Source organism: Anolis carolinensis, chromosome 1, assembly GCF_035594765.1.
Source record: "Anolis carolinensis isolate JA03-04 chromosome 1, rAnoCar3.1.pri, whole genome shotgun sequence".
NCBI lineage: Eukaryota > Metazoa > Chordata > Lepidosauria > Squamata > Dactyloidae > Anolis > Anolis carolinensis.
This window is the reverse complement of record NC_085841.1, coordinates 312,315,034-312,337,092: the sequence shown is the minus strand read 5'-3', so window position 1 is coordinate 312,337,092 and position 22,059 is coordinate 312,315,034. Positions and strand designations below refer to the sequence as shown.

At 41.5% G+C, this 22,059-nt stretch overlaps 2 protein-coding genes across 5 annotated transcripts in view; both read left to right on the top strand.

Moving 5' to 3' along the window:
- The window catches only part of tyro3 (TYRO3 protein tyrosine kinase), an 83,317-nt gene extending 73,417 nt beyond the window's left edge, over positions 1 to 9,900 (top strand). For both annotated transcript variants that reach the window (XM_008104326.3, XM_008104332.3), the window contains exons 18-19: positions 2,244 to 2,380; positions 4,621 to 9,900. In XM_008104326.3, the coding sequence (XP_008102533.1) occupies positions 2,244 to 2,380; positions 4,621 to 4,993 (510 nt within the window). In that variant the 3' untranslated portion in view covers positions 4,994 to 9,900. The remainder of the gene's footprint in view (positions 1 to 2,243; positions 2,381 to 4,620) is intronic.
- Positions 9,901 to 19,986: 10,086 nt separating this feature from the next.
- The window catches only part of mga (MAX dimerization protein MGA), a 69,647-nt gene continuing 67,574 nt past the window's right edge, over positions 19,987 to 22,059 (top strand). The window contains exon 1 of one of the 3 annotated variants that reach the window (XM_008104310.3): positions 19,987 to 20,235. Coding sequence is in view for 2 of the 3 variants with exons in the window: in XM_008104302.3 (XP_008102509.2) it covers positions 20,267 to 20,371 (105 nt within the window). In the remaining variant the exon portion in view is untranslated. Of the gene's footprint in view, positions 20,372 to 22,059 lie in introns of all 3 variants that reach the window. The other 2 variants (XM_008104302.3, XM_008104319.3) reach the window with 2 other exon arrangements.

Below are 22,059 nucleotides of genomic sequence, written 5' to 3'. Positions count from 1 at the left end.
GGGGGGGGGGGGGGGGTAAGCATGAGCCAGCTGAAAAACAGTTTCTTTGATTTCAGTGATCCTAACTGAAACTAATTGTGTTGGCTTTTTCTTATTTAGCTCTATCTTCCCTTATCCTTCTAATCTTCTCTTTGTGAATTTTTGTGTACTATTGATACTTTTCATACACCCCCCCCCCCCAAAAAAAGAGGGATAACATTGCATGATTCAGAGGAAGGCAAGGCAACCCCCTCTGAACAAATCTTGCCAAGAAAATCCTCTGATAAATTCACTTTAGGATTGCCATAAGTCGGAAACAATTTGAAGACATATAACAACAAACCTATTTCATATGATAAAGAATCAAGCAAATAAAGAATTACACTTGGAATTTTAATTTTATTTAGAATTATTTGTCACTGAATGAATGTAAGTACAGTTCTTTGTATGTCACAAAGGAGACATGCTTGAATCCACTCCTTTTGTCACTCAAGCAAGACAAGGGCCATGTGAGCAAAACATCTCTATTTATTGTTTGGGCGTTTTGCTTCTCCCCCAGGTCTTTGCTTTGAAGCCTGCAGTGTGTTCAGACTTCACCAGAAAAGGAAAACTGAGAATAATCTACATTTAATTAAATTGGAAGCACAGGTGCATTAAAGAGCACTGATATTCTTAGTATGCCCAACCCTCCCTCTTTGCCCTCAGCTTTTGAAGATTGAGGGAGTGGGGCTGATTTCCTTTTTTCCAGCTTACATTTTCCAGCTTACTCTTTTGCACTGCATGCAAACTTTCAATAAATCAAAGGAGTTAGAATCTTCAACAGTGATGGCTGCATCGTGGCAGTTAGAATTTGGTTATATGCATTTCAGAATGCTAACTAAAATAACTGCTGCACAAAATGTGATTGCATTTTAGGGTTCAGCTGTGGTCATGGATTGTCTTATATATCCAATGATTAGTTAGTAATTGGACAAATGTGAGAATACATAGTAGTAAGTGGTGTTTCATCATACAGTTGCATTTATAGTCACCATATTAGTACCCAGAGAGTTAATTCTCTGATGAACTATTTCAAGGCTCCAGTTAACAGGAGGACCTTCCTGTGGGTCCAGCACATGTCCAGTAGAGAAGAACAGAGGAAGGCAACACATGGCCTGCATAAATCTTTCCTGGTTTTGTAGCCATTAGTGTCCCCTCTACAACCCTAAAATGTTAGTGGCGTAGAAGGAAAACCAAAATTCAATTTGCCTTTAAAACAGGAAATGCAGGCAGAGCTTTCTTCTTTATTCTCAGCTTAGTGCTTCCAGCAGCCTCTTGAAAATCCTGATCAGATATGAGGAAAGGGAAGTAATTCTTTTCCACTCTGGCTTAAAGGAATGGTGCAGAAAATGCAAACCATGAGCTGCTACATGCAGTAGCTCATAGTTGCATTTTTTGAAATGCCTCCTCACATCCTCCAGGCCGCTCTGCAGCTATTTTGGACTACAATTCTTATTACTGTAACTCAAACAGGAGTGATAGGAGTTGTCATCTAAAACATTCAGTAGGTACCAGGTTGCCTACAACTTAGATGTTTAAGTAAATGTGATATTAAAATCACTGGCAGATTGGGAATTGGTACCCTGGTTTATCAACTATGTTTTCATAGTTTCTTTTTTCAGATGAGAAACTATCATTTATTATAAACTGTGCTTTTTATTTCCTTGCATCATATGCAGATACAGGGAAATGGAATGTGAAAGTGCAAACCCATGGCTTGCTATAGCTTATTCCTGTTATAATATGCCATGGGTTATTCATTTGTGTTAACTGTTATGATATATAGAATTCCTGGATGAGCAGTGGTCAATACACTGTAATGTTTTCTAAGATGTCTCCAGCAGAAAGTGGTAACTCTCCCTGATTGAACTCAGTGTTGAACTCGCTATGTGACCTTAAATCAACCACTGTGTTTTAGGCTTATTCCCATTCTACCACAGCTTTAACATGCAGAATGAATTACCTTATATTGACCTAATAGTCTGTCAAAAAGAGGATGGAGGGACTCCATGTAATCAATCATATCACCTCTTTAAATCATCATCTGTCCATCTGTGTAGAATATTTAGCAGCAAATCATTCATTCATATAAATATTATTTTTCATAGCCAAGGGCCAAAATCTAATAAATATATTAAATGAAAATAATATGTTTCCTTTTCTTGAAAGCAATTGCTTAACTATATTTCTTCCATCTCCCATGCCTTCTCCAATTGGCGTTTCAGTGGGCATTTGGAGTGACAATGTGGGAGATTGTGACCCGAGGACAAACTCCTTACGCAGGCATTGAGAATGCAGAAATTTACAACTACCTCATCAGTGGGAACAGACTGAAGCAACCCCCTGAGTGCCTGGAGGATGTGTAAGTAATTCATTGATTGATTTTGTAACCCAAACATGGACATACCTTTTTCATTGAAGGCCACAGTAAGATAAATACAAGCTAAACAATAGCACAGCCATATTTTCAGGCAGCTCAAGTATATTTTGTTTGAATTTAAACAGAAGAAACTGCCAAGGAACTCCCGCTATAGGAGAGTTCTTCTTCACTGTTGTTTTTTTCCTATTTTAAAATTTTTATTCCATGTGTCGTCAAACAAACGTTGTCAAGGTGCTTGGAAAATTTCTTTAGTAACCAAGAAAGAAATGTAATATATTTAACTGCTGTCTGCCACGATACAGAGTGAATACAGTGGGCTCACTGTATCCATGAGATTGTGATCTATAGATTCAACCCACAGTGGATTCAAATTTAGATTATACTATACCTTAGAAACTTCTGTGTGGAGTACACTAATCACCCACTTCTGCCTCAAGGTGGTAGGATTCCTGTGCAAGGCAGAAGTGGGTGTCTGGCAGATCGTCTTGTGAGGCTTACAGAGAGACTGCAAGTGCAAGGTGAAGCATATAAGTTCCTATTAAAATCGGTGTTACAACAGCAGCAGAAGTTATGTCAAGTCCCACCCCCAAGTGCACTGCACAGTATTCATTCTTTTGGTCCCTGCCTCCAGGGAGCCCACCAGTCTCCTGTTTCTATCTTGTGCCTCAAAGACAAAAGCAGGCAGCTGGCATTCTCCCTAGAGGAAGGGGAGCCTGAGGAATGTGTGCCTAGTGGTGGACAGGCTTGTAGACAGGCTTGGCCACCATCTCTGTTTCTATCTTATGGATTTTAATAGGTTTTAAAGCGTGCACTTTTTTGATATCTGTAGGGGGTCCTGGAACCATTCCCCAAAGATACTGAGATCACACTGTATACACTATATTGTAGTAAGTCTTATGCCTATTTACCTGTTCCCAAAGTGACTGATTCCTAGGGAAGTTAATACAGCCTTAATTAATTCGTGCATATGGGTTTTTACACATCATCTTTTATTCATAATCATAGTCATTTTCTATTTATTTTATATAATGTTTTTAGTAAGATGTTTGTGCTCAAAATGGCTCACAGGGGAAGCAGTTTAAATACTATTGTATGTACTTATGTCCCATATCTTATATATTATAAAAGGACATTCATAATTCAACAATCATACTGTGTTGAATTTTGAAATGAGCATTTAGTCCTTTAAAAATAAGAAGGAAAGTGCAAATGCAGTGAAACAAAAAGTATCTGTGTTACACAGATCTATGGAGGGGAAGCTAACTAGAGACATTTCATTGTTATTACTGTATCACAGTTGGTGTGTCTACAGAATACAAGAGGAAGGAAATAAAGGTGGGGTAAATAAAGAAAGAATACCCCTATTTTCTGTTGTAGGTACTCCGGCTTGTATCTATTGCACGACATGTACATGCTTTCTCAAAAATAAGTTGCATTTGTTGGTTCAAATATTGCTGGAATTTGGAGAAGAAATAACCATTTGAGTGTAATAGTGCTTTTGCAAAAGAGCTCTGGGCAGCTCTTGTAGTGGGGCTTACCCAGATATAGACATGCATGAACCTGAGCTCTGGCTTGCCTCTTGGGAAGCTGTTGCACTAGATCCTCATCTGAGTAAACTTGCATAGAATTGAACTGTGTTTCCTTGATAGGGAAATGTCCAAATGGTGAGAATAACATGAGGATTTAATTTGAGGTACTTAACTTTGGTCTTTCCCCAAGCATTTTGACCCATTCTCTGCTAAAATGTTTTTCCCAAGACCTTTTCATAATTAAAAATTGTCCCCAGGTTGGAAAACATTTCCTCATCCCACTATCCTGTTAAGATATGGGGTTTTTCTAAGTGTAGGTGATATCCTCTAAGTGACTGCACAGACTAATGAAGGTATGTGGAATACAGATCCCAGACCATAACTGAGCTAGGAAGCAGTGAGAAGCTACAGTCTTTGATCACCATATCAGTTTCAGGATTAGACCTGTCATTAAAAAGAGTCAGCATAACCATATGCAATTGGTTTTGTAAAACAACTAAAACGTAGCAAAGATTTAGCCAATGATACAGTTTGTGATTATATTTGCACCATATGATGCCATTTGGATTCTCCTAATCAGACACTAACATTATGGTTTTTAATTAGTCCAGTGAATGAAAGACTGGCTCAGATACTGAATGGCTGCTCCAAAGCTGTTTTCCTCAGTGCTTTTTACTTTGTTTTTTCCTGCAGGTATGATCTCATGTGTCGATGTTGGCATTCAGAACCCAAGCTACGCCCTAACTTTGCAGCACTGAAATTGCAACTTGAAATGATTTTGGCAAGACTGTCTTTGCTCTCCACCAGCCAGGATCCTCTTTATGTCAACATTGGGAAACCACAAGAAGCTTGTAGAAATGATGCCACAGCAAATTGTCCCTTTGGAACCTTGGACGGTGAAGTGAATATTACAGGAGCAGCCGCTGCTGTCACCAGTGACTATCGTTACATCATGAGCCCCTTGTGCCTTGGGAATGATGCTGAAAGTGAAAGACATCCAGGTTTACCGGATGGGGAAGCCAGGGGTCTTCTTTATGATTTGGAGATGGGAGCCAAACAGTGTTAGCCTGCAAGAAAAGAGACTCGTCATTCTTCTCCAATGAGACATATGTATCTTTATCATCATATGGTACTGCTTTACAGAGACAGTTCGGGGCTGTTTTTAACCAGCATAGGTAGCTGTAATGCAAGCTGCGTCTGTAGCTTCCTTCAGCTTTTGGGTCATTGAGGCTGACAGCTCAAAATGACCATAAATCTTAATCACCTCTTGGCCTTCTAAGAGTACCTTCCTGCAGCAGTCAATGAAATCTAGTGGAAATGGCCTCAGCCTGTTCCAGCCAGTAGTTTGTTGACAGAATTCTAACTGAGTACTGGAGGTCAAGTAGGGTGCTATATAGCACTCATTATTTTGTAATATTTTTCCAGCTCCGGGCAAGCAAGTTTGGGACCAGCATATATGAGGGGGGTGGGGGTGTAGTTCTCTGCTGGGTTTTCTTGTTGATTTTTATCCTCTTTCAGGGCATGAGAAAAGAGTGAATCTAATTTAACAGTTCTGTCTAGACCTTTTTGTCTACCTCAGTGGTTCTCAAACTGGGATCTGCGTGACTGCTTCTATATGATGAAGAAACATTGCACTTTTCCTCAGAGTGGTGTTTGTTTGCCAGATGTAAACACTCCTCAAGACTTATAGAGCAGCAAAGCAACAAAATTCCAATGTCTCCCACCCTTCATCACAGGATTGGCCTTTCTTGCCTATTTTTGTTTTCTGTTTGCCATAATGTTAATTACAAGCAAAGCTGCCTCAAAAGCAAAACTAAGGGGCATAAATGTATGTGGGCATAAGCAAGGTTCAAAGAGATTGTAAGAAAATGATGGAGAAAAGGCTGTCATCTTGTGGAATATTGGCTCGATCCTGTACCCATCAGTTTGGGAGTCAGCCCTATTGAACTCAGCTGGACTTGTTTCAATTTAGAAAATTGAGTTCTGCAAAATTCTATACACCGAGCAAAATACACAAACAAGCTAGAGTGACAAAGCAGCACTTTATTTTAAAAGCAAATTTCATTCAATTTCTTTTTTTTCTGAAACTTTAAAAAATAAACATTAGCTGAAGCAAAGAAATCAATTGGCTGGCATCAGGAGAAATATTAGATGCCAATTGTATACTTTTATGTCAAAGAGGAGTTTTCAGACAAAATTTGAGAACCACTGGTTCACCTACTAAAAGATCTTCTGGTGTTATGCTGAAGTTCGTGTAGATTGGAACATGGCGTTACCCATTTTGGCAATACTCCAGTAGAAAATATTAATTTTTAAACACTCACTTATCAAATCAGCTTGTGTGATTAATCAGAACTGAAAAGATAACATGTGCTTTGAAAAAGAAGACAAGTTAGTCAATGCTTTTGTATAAATTTTCCTAACATAGGGTAGGTAAGCCCTAAGGAACTGATGTGTTATCATGGCTTCTTGATTTTTTTTCAAAAAAAATATGCATTACCTCTCTGAGTATTAAATGGTCTCCCTGATGCAAGGAATGTTAGTATACAGAGAAAGAGAATCACGTTGGGTGTGATACAACTCAAGTATTTTGGAACATAATTACTATGAGAGAATTCAGCAGAGGGTTAAGGAATTTGTCTCTTCGAGGTGTTGTCAATCCAGTCAATCCCAGGCAGCATAATCAGGGATCATTCTGTAATCCAGCAATATCTACTGGGCCATAGATTCTCCAACTTCAGACTTAATATATGTCATAGCTGAACTTTTGATATTAAAATCTTTGGGTGTTGGAAGCAATTACTGGCTATGTAGGTAGGTCCTATGTAGCCTCCCGCCCTTCAGCCCATATATAAAACCCATAAATTTCAAATAGAATCAGTTTAGAATTTTATTTCCAGAGTATGGCTTGACTGCTAAACTGTATTTCAGGATAGATCTCCTCCAACCAATAATCATTATGAAAGATCACAACATAACTTCAGTTCCGCTAATATGGTGGTGGTGCAGCCTGCATTAGGCTAGGAGTGGTTCAGCTTTGCTCCTTTAACTTATGGTGCATCTGATCCCTGTCATAGATGCTGTCTGGGCAAAAATTAGTAAGGGAATACCATTGACAGCATGTTTGTATCATGCTTTCCTGGTTGGATTAGCCACTCAGTTAGGAGACATTGCCTCCCATAGAATAGGTTATCTAGAATTTAATGGAGGTCAGATCACCCAACATATTGCAGTGAAGGGCACTTACAAAGCCCTGTCTACTAATTAACATGCACTTTATCAAATGTAACTTTTAATTTATCCTTTGTTTTAAGGTGGTACATTTTCTACAATTGGAGTGATGTGGTCTTTCTCATCTCCCTGTAATCCTATAGATAAAATAAATCAAAGTCATTCCAGCTTTTTCCAAATGCTCTCAGGATCTTTTAAACTACAAGTCCCATCACCACTATCCATTAGTTGGAACTGATCGATGTTCTGTTCCAACACATCTGTAGGACATTACACTGGGGAAAGCTTTTTTAGCATACTAAGAAATAACCAAAGGCAAAGCTATGTGGCTAGGATTGCATCCTGTTTTCAGTTGTTCTTCAATTTTATGGGACATTGTACAATCTGCAAGACAATTTATATTAAGGAAACTAATCTGCTTTATATCCTTCCCATGCTAAAAACGGGGTGGGATTCATCAGGAGGAGGAAGCACACTTGGTCCCAATCTCTTGCAACAAGTATCTCAACATTCTATTTTCACTGTTGAGAAAAGCATTTCCCCTTATGTTTAACCGTAGGTGGCCTGCCAACCCACATAAAGCAAATGAGAAATGATGGGCACAGACATATTTGTTCATACAAGTGTCTTTCACACTGCCATATAAAATTACAAGTGGATACATTTTTTACAGAAAAAAGTGTGTGCCTGAGGATAACTTGAATGTTTGTCTCCCACATCTTAGCACATTCCCATCCCTTCAAGGACTTTTTCTTCCCATCCTCACTCCAATAGCAGAAGAGACCAGAGCTGGGAAGAAAAAGACTTGGAATTTTAGAGTACGAGGAACTAAATTGAGTAAGGGCCCAGTTCCCCTTACTGACATCAAACCTTTTTTGCTGCTTTTTGAAAGGAGCAGATAAATTGAATCATTCTAAGGCAGACTTTAGCCAAAGGTAGTGATGTAAGACAGATACAGTTATTAGGCAGCATTTTCTACTAATTCGATCACTCTGGTCCTTTCCCCAGCTATTACCATCCTACCAAATTGGCACTCCAGCCATACTTGTTTATTATTGTTCTTAAGATATGCCCTGCACCTCCTTATCTAGTTTTCTGTTCTTAAGTGCATTAGAGGGTGCTATCCCATTGCCATTGTTGAAACAGGATTTGACTGCCAATCTGATTGTTTTTGATCAGTAAATGTGAAAGTCTTCCACAATGTCAGAAGTGGAACCATGTCAGAGGGGGTTGGTGTCTCCTTTAGGTTCTTGGCTTATCTACAGGGCATACAAAAATCTATACTTTTGGCCCCTAAACCTGCCCACTACATATATAATATAAGGTATAGCTAGAAGAAATCTATTGCATACTGGCAATTAAAATGATATGGCTAAGGGCTGCTAAAACTTATTAACCCATTTTCATTAAGTTATCATAAAATAAAGTGCAGAAAGATTAGAAAGATTACAAACAATCACAACACAATATGAGGATTTAGGAAAAAATCTTTATTCAAACATCAGCAGTATGGCCTCATCAGCTGTGGTATTTGGTGAGCATATGAGCATATCATCACAAAACTATATTACCAAGAACCAGTAAATTGTTGTGGTTCTTGCTAATATAAAAATTAGTAAAACTGGAAGCATATTTATAATATTCTATACCCTAAAAGCATTAGATCTTGGACGCTAAACAAAATCAGCCCTGGTTAGTATTTTGATGGGAGACCAGCATTGAATGCCTAGTGCTGTAGGCTATATTTCAAAGAAAGTAAGTAGCAAAACCTCTTTGCCTAAGGAAACCCTTTGAAATTCATGGGGTCACTATAAGTTGACAGATGACTTGAAGGCCCTTCACACACAAAGTAAGTATTGAAAAATTTATAGTTGACATCTGAAATGAAGTAGCAGAGTTACTCTTCTTGGAGTTGGGAAAATAGATATATTCCAAGCAGTTATCCTATGACATCTTATGATAAAGATCCAAGTTTCATATCTCATTCTTCAATTTCAGCTTAATTTTAAATTGCTTATTTTGAATATTTGTGATCAGTCACCACAAGCATATGTTCTACAAAATATTTTCCAAAACTTCTGCAATAATTCGACATGGTTGCATTGGACATTACCCCCTTCACTCAAAATGTGCAAACAGGAACGTCGAGAATGTAATTCCTAAATTATGCTGCCTTTCCACTATACCTGTACTCTCATATTCTGCAGACTAAGACAAGATTACTTGTCTAATCTTGTAGTATTTATGTACTAATAGTGAACTCAGTTCCAGCCCTTATGAAGCCAAAACTGCACCATCCATGCATAAAAGAGAGGTGGTGGATTTCTTTCTTGGGAGACGACTGCAAGGTTTGCAGAAGTACAAAAGGACTAAAGTGAGAGAATGACCAAAGCACTCCAATGAAGACTTAGTATACTCAGTGGAAACAGAATGTTAGTTGATGTATGGGGGAAATTTAAAATACAGAAGAAGGATAGTGGAGTAGAGTGGTTGAAGCCATGCACAGAAACACTCCACACTAAGGTTTTGTTGCAGGTCTCACTTGTGCCTCTTTATTTGGAATTAAGTTTCAGTGACATCAGTAGGATTTAGTCCCAAATAAATATGCATAGGAATATAGCTAAAGTTTCCTGCAGCAGCCACTTAAGAAGAGAAGCAAATGTACATTTAAAAGATTAAATTTTCTGAAGCATGTATTTAGTTTTTATGCTTTTTTAAAAATAAAATATGTTCTGTGTCTTAGTGATTTGCCTTTTATTCACACTATTTTGTTTTTTGGGAGGATGCTTTTTTAAAAAAATCTTTGGAATAAAATCAAGAAAATTAACTGCCATAAGTGCTGAACAATTGCATACAATGTTTTGAACCAAGCAACCTCTGCATTTGCAAAGCTAGGCAGACAACAATTGAGATGGAGAATATGGGTTTGTATCAGAAAATATAGAATATTACTATGTTCTAGCACTCACAGAAAGACTTTGGTGAGTTAACAGTTAACAAGTTACATGTGAGACCTATCTCCAGCTTCCCTTTTCCTAACATGATTAATCTGAAAGAAGATTGATGTTACGAAAGCTTTCCTATTAGGTCTTTCCATGTATTTTCAATAATGTCTGAAAAAATTGTGATCACTAACATATGCTAACATCATGGTCCATTCCGACATAAGAGTAATGATTTCAGCACACAAAAGCATCACATAAGCATATACTGTACATTGTTAAATGACAGAAAAATTAATATTCCTTTGATGCTTTTGTTTAAGAAACATCAAGCCTTTCCAAACTTAACTAAAAGTCAAGTTTTGAAATCTACATGTGATTACTATTACTAAAAACATTTATGTTTGTGTGTATGTGTAAATAAATATAAAATTTTGGTCAATTGCCAGCATTAAAACAGCTTCTAAAGTGGTTAAAAGACAGTATTAAGTATGAGAGTTAAAACAGTATTAAATATTTGTATGTTGAAATAACAATGATAAAAGCTAAGATAAAAGAATAAAATCTTTTAAGACTGTGACAGCATCTTGCGCTGGCAAGCTGTTGCTGCTGCATAACCCCTGGTCTGTGACTGTATAATAAAATTCATTCATTCATTCATTGCTACTGCACAAAAGCTAGCAACTTTGGCAATAATTTCAGAAAATTGGTCAGCCAAAAGATAATCAATATAAAACCTTTTGGATCTCCCTGGTAAACTTGAATTAATAAAATGTTACTTTCTGTTATTTCTCTTTGGTTGATGTTTTGATAAAATGTTCACACTTCAGTATAATTAATATTACTTGGATTCCTCAAGTGAATCACTTATTTTATGAAAAGACTGAAGTAGCTTAAGTTCAAACTGTTTAACAGATCTCTTATTTAGTAAGGAAATACAGAATTTGGGCTAATAGTTGTCAGCATCTTTTACTTTGACTAATCAAATTTACAGGCTAGCTGTTAAGTGAAAATGGTTAAACCAAACAATTCCAAAAAGACCAAGAAGGAAAACTTTGCAAAGAACATTTCAAACCAAATTGCAAACACAGGATTGCCTGTTTTTCTACATTATTTTATGCTGTAGGTCTGAATAGAATTTCTGCAAGGCAGTGGGTTACAAAACAGAAAGTATGTCTGGGAACAATCTAATTTTTAGAAAATACAAAATGATATGAAATATATCTTTCGCAGTGTTATCCCTACTGATTTCCGTGCCAATTTAACATTTGATTTATTAAATGCTTAAAGAGAGACAAACAGGGCAACCTTTGGTGGAATGTGCGACCATTTCCTCATTCTCGCCCTTAGAAGGGAGCAACTGCATTTGCTATGGCATTATTCCCCTGCATTTCCCTCCTAAGGCGCCGTGGTGGCTCAATGGCTTAAACCCTTGTGCCAGCTAAACTGCTGACCTGAAGGTTGCCGATTCGAATCTGCAAGACAGGATAAGTTCCCGTCTGTCAACTCTAGCTTGCGGGGACATGAGAGAAGCCTCCCAGTAGAATGGTAACACATCTGGGCGTCCCTGGGGCAACATCTCTGTAGACGGCCAATTCTCTCACACCAGAAGCTAATTGCCTCAAGTCACTTCTGGCACAATAAAAAAAAAATCCTCTTTTTCCACACTTTCCTCTCTTCCTATAGTGTGAAGGAAATAATTGTGTGTTGGAGACTTCAGTTATTAATGAGTACTTATAAACCATATAAATAATTCAACAACAAATAAAATGTATAATTTACAAAATACCCAAACTTATATACAATGTGATCCATCCAATAGATGTCAGTTAAGGTGTGGAAGACCAACATGGTATAGTGGTTTAGTGTTTGGCTATGATTCTGGCAATCAAGGTGTGAATCCACCCTGTTCCACCATGGAAATCTAGGATAATTGGGCCCTTGGTCTACTGTTACAAAGGGATAATATACAACTTTCTCTCAGTTTCAGTGGTGATACAGTATCCTCTTTGCATACTGATCCAGACTAATAAAGCTGTCTTTGAATTCTACCCTTTTGGTCTAGCATTATCTGTGTTAAATGTTTATTTTTTTTTAAAAAATAGAATAGCTAACCAGCACAATTTCTTCAACAGAAGTTTTAAGTCAGGTTTGTCGATTGCTTCATTCAGAAGCCTAGATAAAACATTCTGCAGTAGGTGCAACTTCTGGACTAGGCTGAAGAACAGTTCCTTAAAGAGGCAACTGCGATAGTCCAGCCCTGAGCATAAAGTGCCTTGACTACTGCTACTACTAAGTTTGTAGTGCGGTTTTCTTGTATTGGTTTTTTGTCTCCTGTGCTTTGAGGAGTTTCTGATTTTTGACTTCAATCAAAGCAGGTTCTTCACTTTGCTTTACATATTCTTTGACTGCTTGTTTTACTTGTAAGAGTCCTCTGCCCCCTGATCTTCTAGGCAGATATAGCCGGTCAACATCACTGCGAGGTCATGAGTTTTCTTGTTTTTCTGTCCAAATTGTCCAGTTCCACTTGTTTCCAGTTTATGATGCCAGCAGTATATCTTATGACAGGTATGGCCCAGGTGTTTATGGCCTTGATGATGTTGCCTCCATTGAGCTTGCTTTTGAGAATTTTTCTGGTCCTTTGTGTGTATTCTTTGCTGACCACAGTTTTCACATGTTCATGCTTGATGTTGTACAGCTGTAATATGCCCAGATATTTATAGGCTTCTGGCTGGTGACACTTTATTGTTTGGCCATTAGGCATATTTATGCCCTCACTTTCAATGATTTTTCCCTTCTTCAATGCCACTGTTGAACATTTGTACAAATCAAACTCCATGCTGATATCAGTGCTAAAAATTCGGACAATGTTAGTCAGAGACTGGATTTCAGTTGGCGTTTTCCCATACAGCTTCAGGTCATCCATGTACATCAGATGTGAAATTTTGTGAGATTTTTTAGATGTTTGATAGCCGAGGTTTGTTGATTATTATTATTATTATTATTATTATTATTATTATTATTATTATTATTATTATTATTTGTGGCATTGCAGAGGGACCGGTTGATGCCTGCTGATAGAACACTTTGGTTTTCTTGATGTTCTGTGAGAGGCCAAGGTTTTTGTATGCTTCTGCAAAGGTGCTTAGAATGGCTTGTAGGTTTTCTTCTGAATGAGCACAGACTACATTATCAGCATATTAGAATTCTATAACAGACATTGTTGTTTTTGGCTTTCAGTCTGCTGAGGTTAAATAGCTTACCATCTGTCCATTAGATGATTTCCACGCTGGTGGGAAGCTTCCCATCAACAAAGTGTTGTATCATAGCGATGAAGACAGAGAATAAAGTTGGGGCTATAACACATCCCTGTTTGACACCTGATTCCAGCTTAAATGGGTCACTTTGAGAATCACTACTGTCCAAGATTGTTGCCATCATGTTATCATGAAGGAGGCACAGGATGTTCATGAATTTATCAGGACATCCAATTTTTAGGAGGATGGTTCAGAGCATTGTGATTCACTCTGTTGCACGCCTTTGTAATGTCAATTAATGCCATGTATAGAGGTTGATTTTATTCTCTGAATTTTTCTTGGAGCTGTCAAGCAGTAAATATCATATCCACTGTTCCTCTGGAGGGGCAGAAGGCATTCTGAGATTCTGGGAGGATGTCTTCTGAAATAGATAGAAGGCAATTTGCAAGGATTCTTGTGAGGATTTTGCCAGCAGAGGCTAAAAGGGAGATATCTCAACAGTTTCCATTTCCCTAGTCTGGTCTTTCCCCCTTTTTGAAAAGTGTGATGATAGTGGCATCTTTGAAGTCTCTTGGATTTATCTTGATTGTCCACACTTTTTCAGTGAATGGGTGAAGTTGTTGTGTCAGCTCAAATCCACCCTCTTTAAAGATTTAAACAGGGATTCCATCAGGTCTGCTCTTTGTTATTTTTTAGTTGGCTGGTGGCTTTGCTGACTTCCTCCAAAATAGGCTGTGCTACACACTCATCCCTGGTTTGTTGTTGCAGGATTTGCAAGATCATTTCTTTGGCCACATTGGAGCTGTGGTTAAGGAGGTTATAGTAGTGCTCTTTCCAAAGTAGTGTAATTGATTTTTTTTATCATTCAGAACTTTGGTTCCATCTGATGAACGTAGAGAGTGTTTGCCATGATTTGTTGGGCCATAGTTGACCTTTGTGGCTTTAAAGAATCTCTGTGCATCAGACATCTGCAAAGTGTTGGATTTTTTTAGCCTTTTAGCCCACCCCTTGAATTGATCTTAAGAACTTTCATCTTTAAAAGCCTGTCTAAATAAAAAGGTTTTAGCCTGCCCTGAAAGGAGAGCAAGGAAGGGGCCATCCTGGCTTCTCTGGGAAGAAGGGAGTTCCAGAGTCAAGGGGCAGCCACCAAGAAGGTCCTCTCTCTCATTCCCACCAATTGTGCTTGAGATGGAGGTGGGACTGGAGAAGGGTTTCCCCTGAAGATCTCAGGGCATGGTCAGGTTCGTACAAGAGGATGTGGTCAGCCAAATAGCCTGGACCTGAACCGTCTAGAGCTTTAGAGATCATAACCTCTAAATTTAATTGTGCCCGGAGATAGACTGGAAGCCAGTGGAGCTGCTGCAACAGGGGGTTGTCTGCTCCCTGTAGATAGCTCCAGTGAGCAACCTGGCTGTATCTCTTTGGGCCAGCTGAAGTTTCCAAGCACTCTTCTGAGGCAGCCCCATCTACCACCATGCACCACCATGGCCATATTTGGCTTCTCAAGGAAGGGGGCAGTTGGCACATAAGTTTTACTTGTGCAAAGGCCATCCTAGCCACCGCCAATACCTGGACTTGTAGGTTCAATGCCAAAACCAGGAGGACCTCCAAATTGCGAACTTGTGTCTTCAGGGGGAGTGTAACCCAATCTAGCACAGGTTGAATCCCTATTCCCTGCTCTGACTTCCCAATGACCAGGAGTACCTCTGTCTTGTCTGAATTAAGTTTCAATTTGTTTGCCCTCATCCAGTCCATTACTGATGACAGGCAGTGGTTTAGGGTCAGGATGCTTTCCTTGGTTTTAGGTGAAAAGTAGTACACAGTATAGAATCATAGAATCATAGAATAGTAGAGTTGGAAGAGACCTCATGGGCCATCCAGTCCAACCCCCTGCTAAGAAGCAGGAAATTGCATTCAAAGCACCCCCGACAGATGGTCATCCAGCCTCTGCTTAAAAGCCTCCAAAGAAGGAGCCTCCACCACGGCCCGGGGGAGAGAGTTCCACTGCTGAACAGCTCTCACACTGAGGAAGTTCTTCCTGATGTTCAGGTGGAATCTCCTTTCGTGTAGTTTGGAGCCATTGTTCCATGTCCTAGTCTGCAGGGCAGCAGAAAACAAGCTTGCTCCCTCCTCCCTATGACTTCCCCTCACATATTTGTACATGGCTATCATGTCTCCTCTTAGCCTTCTCTTCTGCAGGCTAAACATGCCCAGCTCTTTAAGCCGCTCCTCATAGGGCTTGTTCTCCAGACCCTTAATCATTTTAGTCACCCTCCTCTGGACGCTTTCCAGCTTGTCAACATCTCCCTTCAAATGCGGTGCCCAAAATTGGACACAGTATTCCAGGTGTGGTCTGACCAAAGCAGAATAGAGGGGGATCTAGACGCCATTCCCCTATTGATGCAGGCCAGAATCCCGTTGGCTTTTTTAGCTGCCGCATCACATTGTTGGCTGATGTTTAACTTGTTGTCCACGACGACTCCAAGGTCTTTTTCGCACACACTGCTGTCAAGCCAGGCATCCCCCATTCTGTATCTTTGATTTCCATTTCTTCTGCCGAAGTGAAGTATCTTGCATTTGTCCCTGTTGAACTTCATTTTGTTAGTTTCGGCCCATCTCTCTAGTCTGTCAAGATCGTTTTGAATTCTGCTGGGTGTCATCTGCATATAGGTGGCACCGAACTCCAAAACTCTGGATGATCTCTCCCAACAGTTTAATGTATCTGCTTAACAGCATGGGGGACAAAACAGAACCCCGAGGAACCCCACGGATCAACAGCCAGGGGTTCAAACAGGAGTCCCCCAGCACCAACTTCAGGAAGGAAAGCCCTCCAGGAAGGAATAGAGCCACTGTAAGACAGTGCCTCCCAGTCCCATCCCAGTGAGATGACCCAGGATACCATGATCAATGGTATTGAAAGCCACTGAGAGATCCAGGAGACAAGGCGACCAAAGTTGTCTCTGTTCCATGTTCAGGCCTGAAACCAGATTGAAATGGATTTACATAATACATTTAATCCAGAAATCCCGAGTTGGGAGGTCACCGCACACTCCAAAACCTTGCTTAGAAATGGAAGGTTGGACACTGGCCGATAGTTGTCCATTATGGAGGTGTTTAGGGATGGCTTTTTAAATGCTACCTCCTTTAGACAAGTTGAAATTCTGTCTTGTCTTGAGGCATTTACTACCGCCTTCACCCACTCTGCCAGTCCCCCTCTGGCCTGTTTGATCTGCCAGGAAGGGCAAGGATCTAGAATACATGTGGGTGCTCTCCCCTCTCCAAGGATCTTGTCCACATCTCACGCTGCGCAAATCAAAAGGTATCCAGCAACATTGGACAAGCAGGAGCCAGAGTTACATTCATTAGAACTGTATCAATAACAGCATCCAAGTTGGAACGGATCTGAGTGACCTTATCTGCAAAGACCCGTGCAAATTCTACACAGCAGACTGGTCAGAATTTTCTCCTTGAGGACCAGTATGTAATAGTCCTCTGACCACTCAAAACAGCTCAGCTGGATGGGTCCTTGCAGATACTGTGGTGGCAGCAAAAACAATTTCTCTGCTGCCTCTATTGGCGCAGATTAGGCTTTCAAACTAGCCCATGCTCGGTCAGATTCACTCCGAGTTCTCCATCAACGTCACTTTAGTCTGTCTCAGTCTCACTCATTTCATCACTGCCCTGCCAACTCCTTTGAAAACCTATTGGGAAACCAGGAATCTCCAAAGCCTTTTGTTAGTGTGACCCCTTTGGAGATTAATTGGAATTCACACATCTGGAATAATCATAACCTTTTGGAAAGGCATGCCCGTGTTAGACATCCTAACCTTTTTTTTTTTTGTAAAGTATGATCTTCCTGAGAAAAGTTTAAAAACTCACTTGAGTCAATCTTCTCTTTAGTGGTAAATATCCACTAGTATTCATGCAAGGCAATTTAGGTTTCTCAGCTGCTAGACAGATATTCCTAGTTATCTCTGAACTGTTAGGAACAAAAATATGCCAATACATAAAATATAAAGCAGATCTTCAGAAGTGTTATTTCAGCTGCCCAAAAAACTTATCTACCCTCCCATAAAATATATTGGTTTAAATCATGCTCTCAAGATACCAAAAAGTAAGTAGTCTTCATTAAAAGTTAACATATTTATTTACAAACTTCATGTATTTAGCATACAGGTACATTTATTATTGGTTTCATATTAACTGAATAATACTTAAAACTGTACTATAATTCTGATGCAAACAGACTCATATATTAATTAACATCTCACTGCAGCATACTGACTATACTCCTGCTCTGACATCAACAGACTTCACTGACTTCTAATTGACTTAACTGACTCAAACCTCAACGGACTACTGATTGACTTAAAAGACTTCTGATTCAAACGCATTCTAAAATGGAGTCTCACTCTAATCATATGGTCTGTAGTTCCCCCCACAACCTCTAACAACATAGAGTTAAGGGTAAATACAAATCAATACATACATACAATATAGTAAGCAATCTCCATTATTTATATGACAAATAACTAGTATTAAGAGGCTTGTAGAAGGTTGCAATTTCCAGCAAAACCAAGGGGTGCGTTTGGATCTGCTTCATGAGAGGGAATGTTCAGGAGTGATTGTGTCCACTGTCCACCTCCCTGGCCATGTTTGGAAGGATAGTGTCCTCTTTACATGAGGTAGCTGTGCATATGTTGTTGAAAGCTTTCATGGCCAGAATCACTGGGTTGCTGTGAGTTTTCCCGGCTGTATGGCCATGTTCTAGAAGCATTATTTCCAGATGTTTTGCCCACATCTATGGCAGGCATCCTCAAAGGTTGTGAGGTATATTGGAAATTAAGCAAGGGGGGTTTATATATCTGTGGAAGGTCTAGGGTAGGAGAAAGATCTCTTGTCTGTTGGAGGCAAGTGTGAATGTTGCAATTAATCACCTTGATAGCATTTAATGACCTTGCCAGCTTCAAGTCCTGGCTGCTTCCTGCCAGGGGAAATAATTTGTTAGGAGGTTTTAGCTGTCAATGATTGTTTCCTGTCTGGAATTCCTGTTTTCTGAGTGTTTTTATTTATTTATTTGTTTATTTGCAGCATTTATATTCTGCCCTTCTCACCCCGAAGGGGACTCAGGGCGGATCACATTACACATATAGGCAAACATTCAATGCCTTTTAACACAGAACAAAGACAAGACAAACATAGGCTCCGAGCAGACCTCGAACTCATGACCTCCTGGTCAGAGTGATTCATTGCAGTTAATTGCAGCTGGCTTGCTCTCCCGCCTGCACCTGATTTTAGATTTTTTAAATACTGGTAGTCAGGTTTTGTTCATTTTAATGGTTTCTTCTTTTCTGCTGAAATTGTCCCATAGCTGTGAATGTTTGTGAGGGAAGGAGAGTACTTTTTTGTGTGTCAGGAGCAACTTGAGAAACTGCAAGTCACTTCTGGTGTGAGAGAATTGGCTGTCTGCAAGGACGTTGCCCAAGGGGTGCCCGGATGTTTTTGATGTTTACCATCCTCATGCGATTTGACTACTAAATGGCAGACTGCGTTGGATAATATAGAACGTTGGATGAGCAAAGGTAGGATAAGCGAGACTCTATTGCAGGGGTCTTCAAACCTTTTAAGCAGAGGGCCAGTCCACAAACCTTCAGATTGTTGAGGGGCCGAATTATCATTTGAAAAAAAAAACGAACAAATTACTATGCACTCTGCAAAAAAACCACCACAACAATGAAAGCACAATGTAATATTTAAAAATAAAAACAATTTTTTACCAAGATAAACCTATCAGGATTTCAATGGAAAGTGTGGGCCTCCTTCTGGCCAATGAGATAGTCAAGTTAATTAGGACTGCTGCTGTTGCGTGCCTTCAAGTCATTCCAGACTTTGGGCGAGTCGAAGTCTAAAACTGAGGGTGGGGACCTGGTAAATTACCACGGAGGGCCGCATCCGGATCACGGGCCTTAGTTTGCCCCCCCCCCCCCTGCTCTATTGTATTGCTCTTCCGTCTTTATCTGAGCCCTTCTATGTGGGGCGGCCTGTGGGAATGTGCCTGAGGGAAGGACACTGGCCTATGTGTCTCCTTTTTCAGCCGGCGAATGCGCGTGAACGCGCCACGCCGAGGAGAAGGGAGAAAGGCGAGGGAATGGAGACTGTCTTCGCGCTTGCCAAGCGCCCAGCGCCGGTTCTGCTTGAAGAGGAGGCTGGCGGGAGGAGGCGGAAAGCCGTAGCTCCCCCGCAATGGCTACGCGGGAGAGAGTGAGGGCAGCAGGCAGGCGGCACAAGGCGAGGACGCGGACACGCGCCTCAGCGCCCTGCTTCCCTTCAGGGCTGTGAGGAAAGGCGCCTCACCAGAGGGGAGGGGGCGGCATTAGGGAGCGGCCCTCGAGCGCGAGCAGAGGAAGTAACTGCCACTCCCTTCCCCACCCCCCCCACCGCTCAGCAGGGGAGAGGAGGCTGGATTCCAGAACCTTCTGCGTGGTAGCCTAGAGCTTTTGGAGGAGAAGCGAACAGAGCATGCGCAGAGGCGACAGCGAGGTTGCGAGAGAGGGGGAGGGATGCGCGTGCGCGGTGTGGAGGGGGTGGAGGATGTGATGCGCCGGAGAGCAGAGAAAGAAAGGCAAGCGCCTGGGCACGTGACAGCCCGCAGGCGAGGAGGCGGCGGCGCGCGTGGCCCGTCTCTGCGCAGGCGGGTTTGGAGGCGCGCGCCGGCGACGTCACATGGGTGGGTGCGTGCGCACGCCGTCCTCTCCACGATCTGACTCCGGAGCACAACAAGACGGGGGAGGGGACTGACTGACGGACTAAGTGATTGACTGACTGAGGCGGAGACGGGCCCCGAATGGCGGGAAGCGCCGAAGAGGCCTCCGAACAAGGTCTGTCTGGCGCACGGCCGCCAATCCGGGAATGGTGGTGGAGGAAGAGAAGGTGGTTCTCTCGCGCGCAATTTTCCCGCGTGGCTCGCACACATCTGCTGCCTATGGAGGAAACTGGCAAAATCGACACCCGCGGGTGAGGGCCTTGTCGAGGCCAGGAGTGGGGGGAGGGAGGGGGAGCGCGCCGTTTCCTCGCGTGCCAGGGAGGCGCATCTCGCCACGCGGGGCGCTCCACATTCGAGGCTTGGCGGCCTCCGAGGGGCCAGAGGCGCTCCGTGGGAGTGGGCATTTCGTCACAGGCCTTCGCCAGGGGAGCGGGGGGGGGGGTCTATGGGGCCGGCGGGGCTTTTGCTCAGGCCTTCCCTCGGCCTGGTGGCGGCTTCAATCCCGCGGCTAATTACCCCACGCAGCTCAGCTCCGTCCGGAGCCTGAGAGAGGGAGGCAAGCGAGTGTTGTGCCTTGGGAGAGAAGGCTTCCTTCTTACTGGGGCTTCCACAGTCTGCTTTTCCAGGTGTTTTGTGCGTCAGGCCTCAGCATCCCATATCGTTGGTCAGGACAGTTGAAGCTTCCGGGACTTGAAGTTCAATCACCTCGAGATCTAGAGCAGTCGTGGGCAAACTTCGCCCCTTCGGGTGTTTTGGACTTCATCTCCCACAATTACTAACACCCGGAGGGTCGAAGTTTGCCCATGCCTGGCTTATAGGATTCTGTAACATTATTTATTATTTATTTATTTACAACATTTCTACCCCGCCCTTCTCACCCGAGGGGACTCAGGGCAGCTTACAACATTCAGTCATGGCAATGTCGAAACTGCATTGATTCTGCAACGTGGAAGCACCCCAGGACAAAAGGTCATAAGCACTGATTGGCTGAATATTGTTGGATTGTTTCATAGAATGAGAGTTGGAAGAGAGCTCATGGGTCATCCAGTCCAACCCCCTGCCAAGAAGCAGGAAAATCGCATTCAACTTATTATTTTTATTTATATCACATATTTGTATCACCCTAAAAAGAGGACTCAGGGCGGCCTTACAGTGGGCAGCAATTTGATTCAAAGCATCCCCAACAGATGGCCACCTACCTCTGCTTAAAAACCTCCAAAGAAGGAGCCTCCACTACACTCCGGGGCAGAGAGTTCCACTGCTGAACAGCTCTCACAGTTAGGAAGTTCTTCCTCGTGTTCAGATGGAATCTCCCTTCCTGTAGTTTGAAGCCGTTATTTCACGTCCTAGGGCCCTTCTCAGAATATCAAAGTAAAAAATTCCACTGTGTTATCTGAGTCCACACTCAGGTAGTGTGAGATTTTCTGGCATGATATTCAGGGATATAGTGCTGTGTGGAAGGGCCTCTAGTCTCCAGGGCAGCAGAAAACAATCTTGCTCCCTCCTCCCTATGACTTCCCTTCACATATTTATAAATGGCTTTCATTTCTCCTCTCAACCTTCTCTTCTGCATGCTAAACAAGCCCAGTTCTTTAAGCTGCTTCTCATGGGGCTTGTTCTTCAGACGCTTGATCATTTTCATTGGACATCTTCCAGCTTGTCAACGTCTCCCTTCAACTGTGGTGCCCAGAATTGGACACAGTATGATTCCAGGTGTGGTCTGACCAAGGCAGAATAGAGGGGTAGTATGACTTTAGTGGATCTAGATACTATATACCCATTTATGCTGGCCAAAATCCCATTGGCTTTTTTTGCTCCGCATCACATTGTTGGCTCATGTTTAACTTGTTGTCCACGAGGACTCCAAGATCTTTTTCACATGTACTGCTATCGAGCCAGGCATCCATTCTGTATCTTTACATTTCATTTTTTCTGCCTA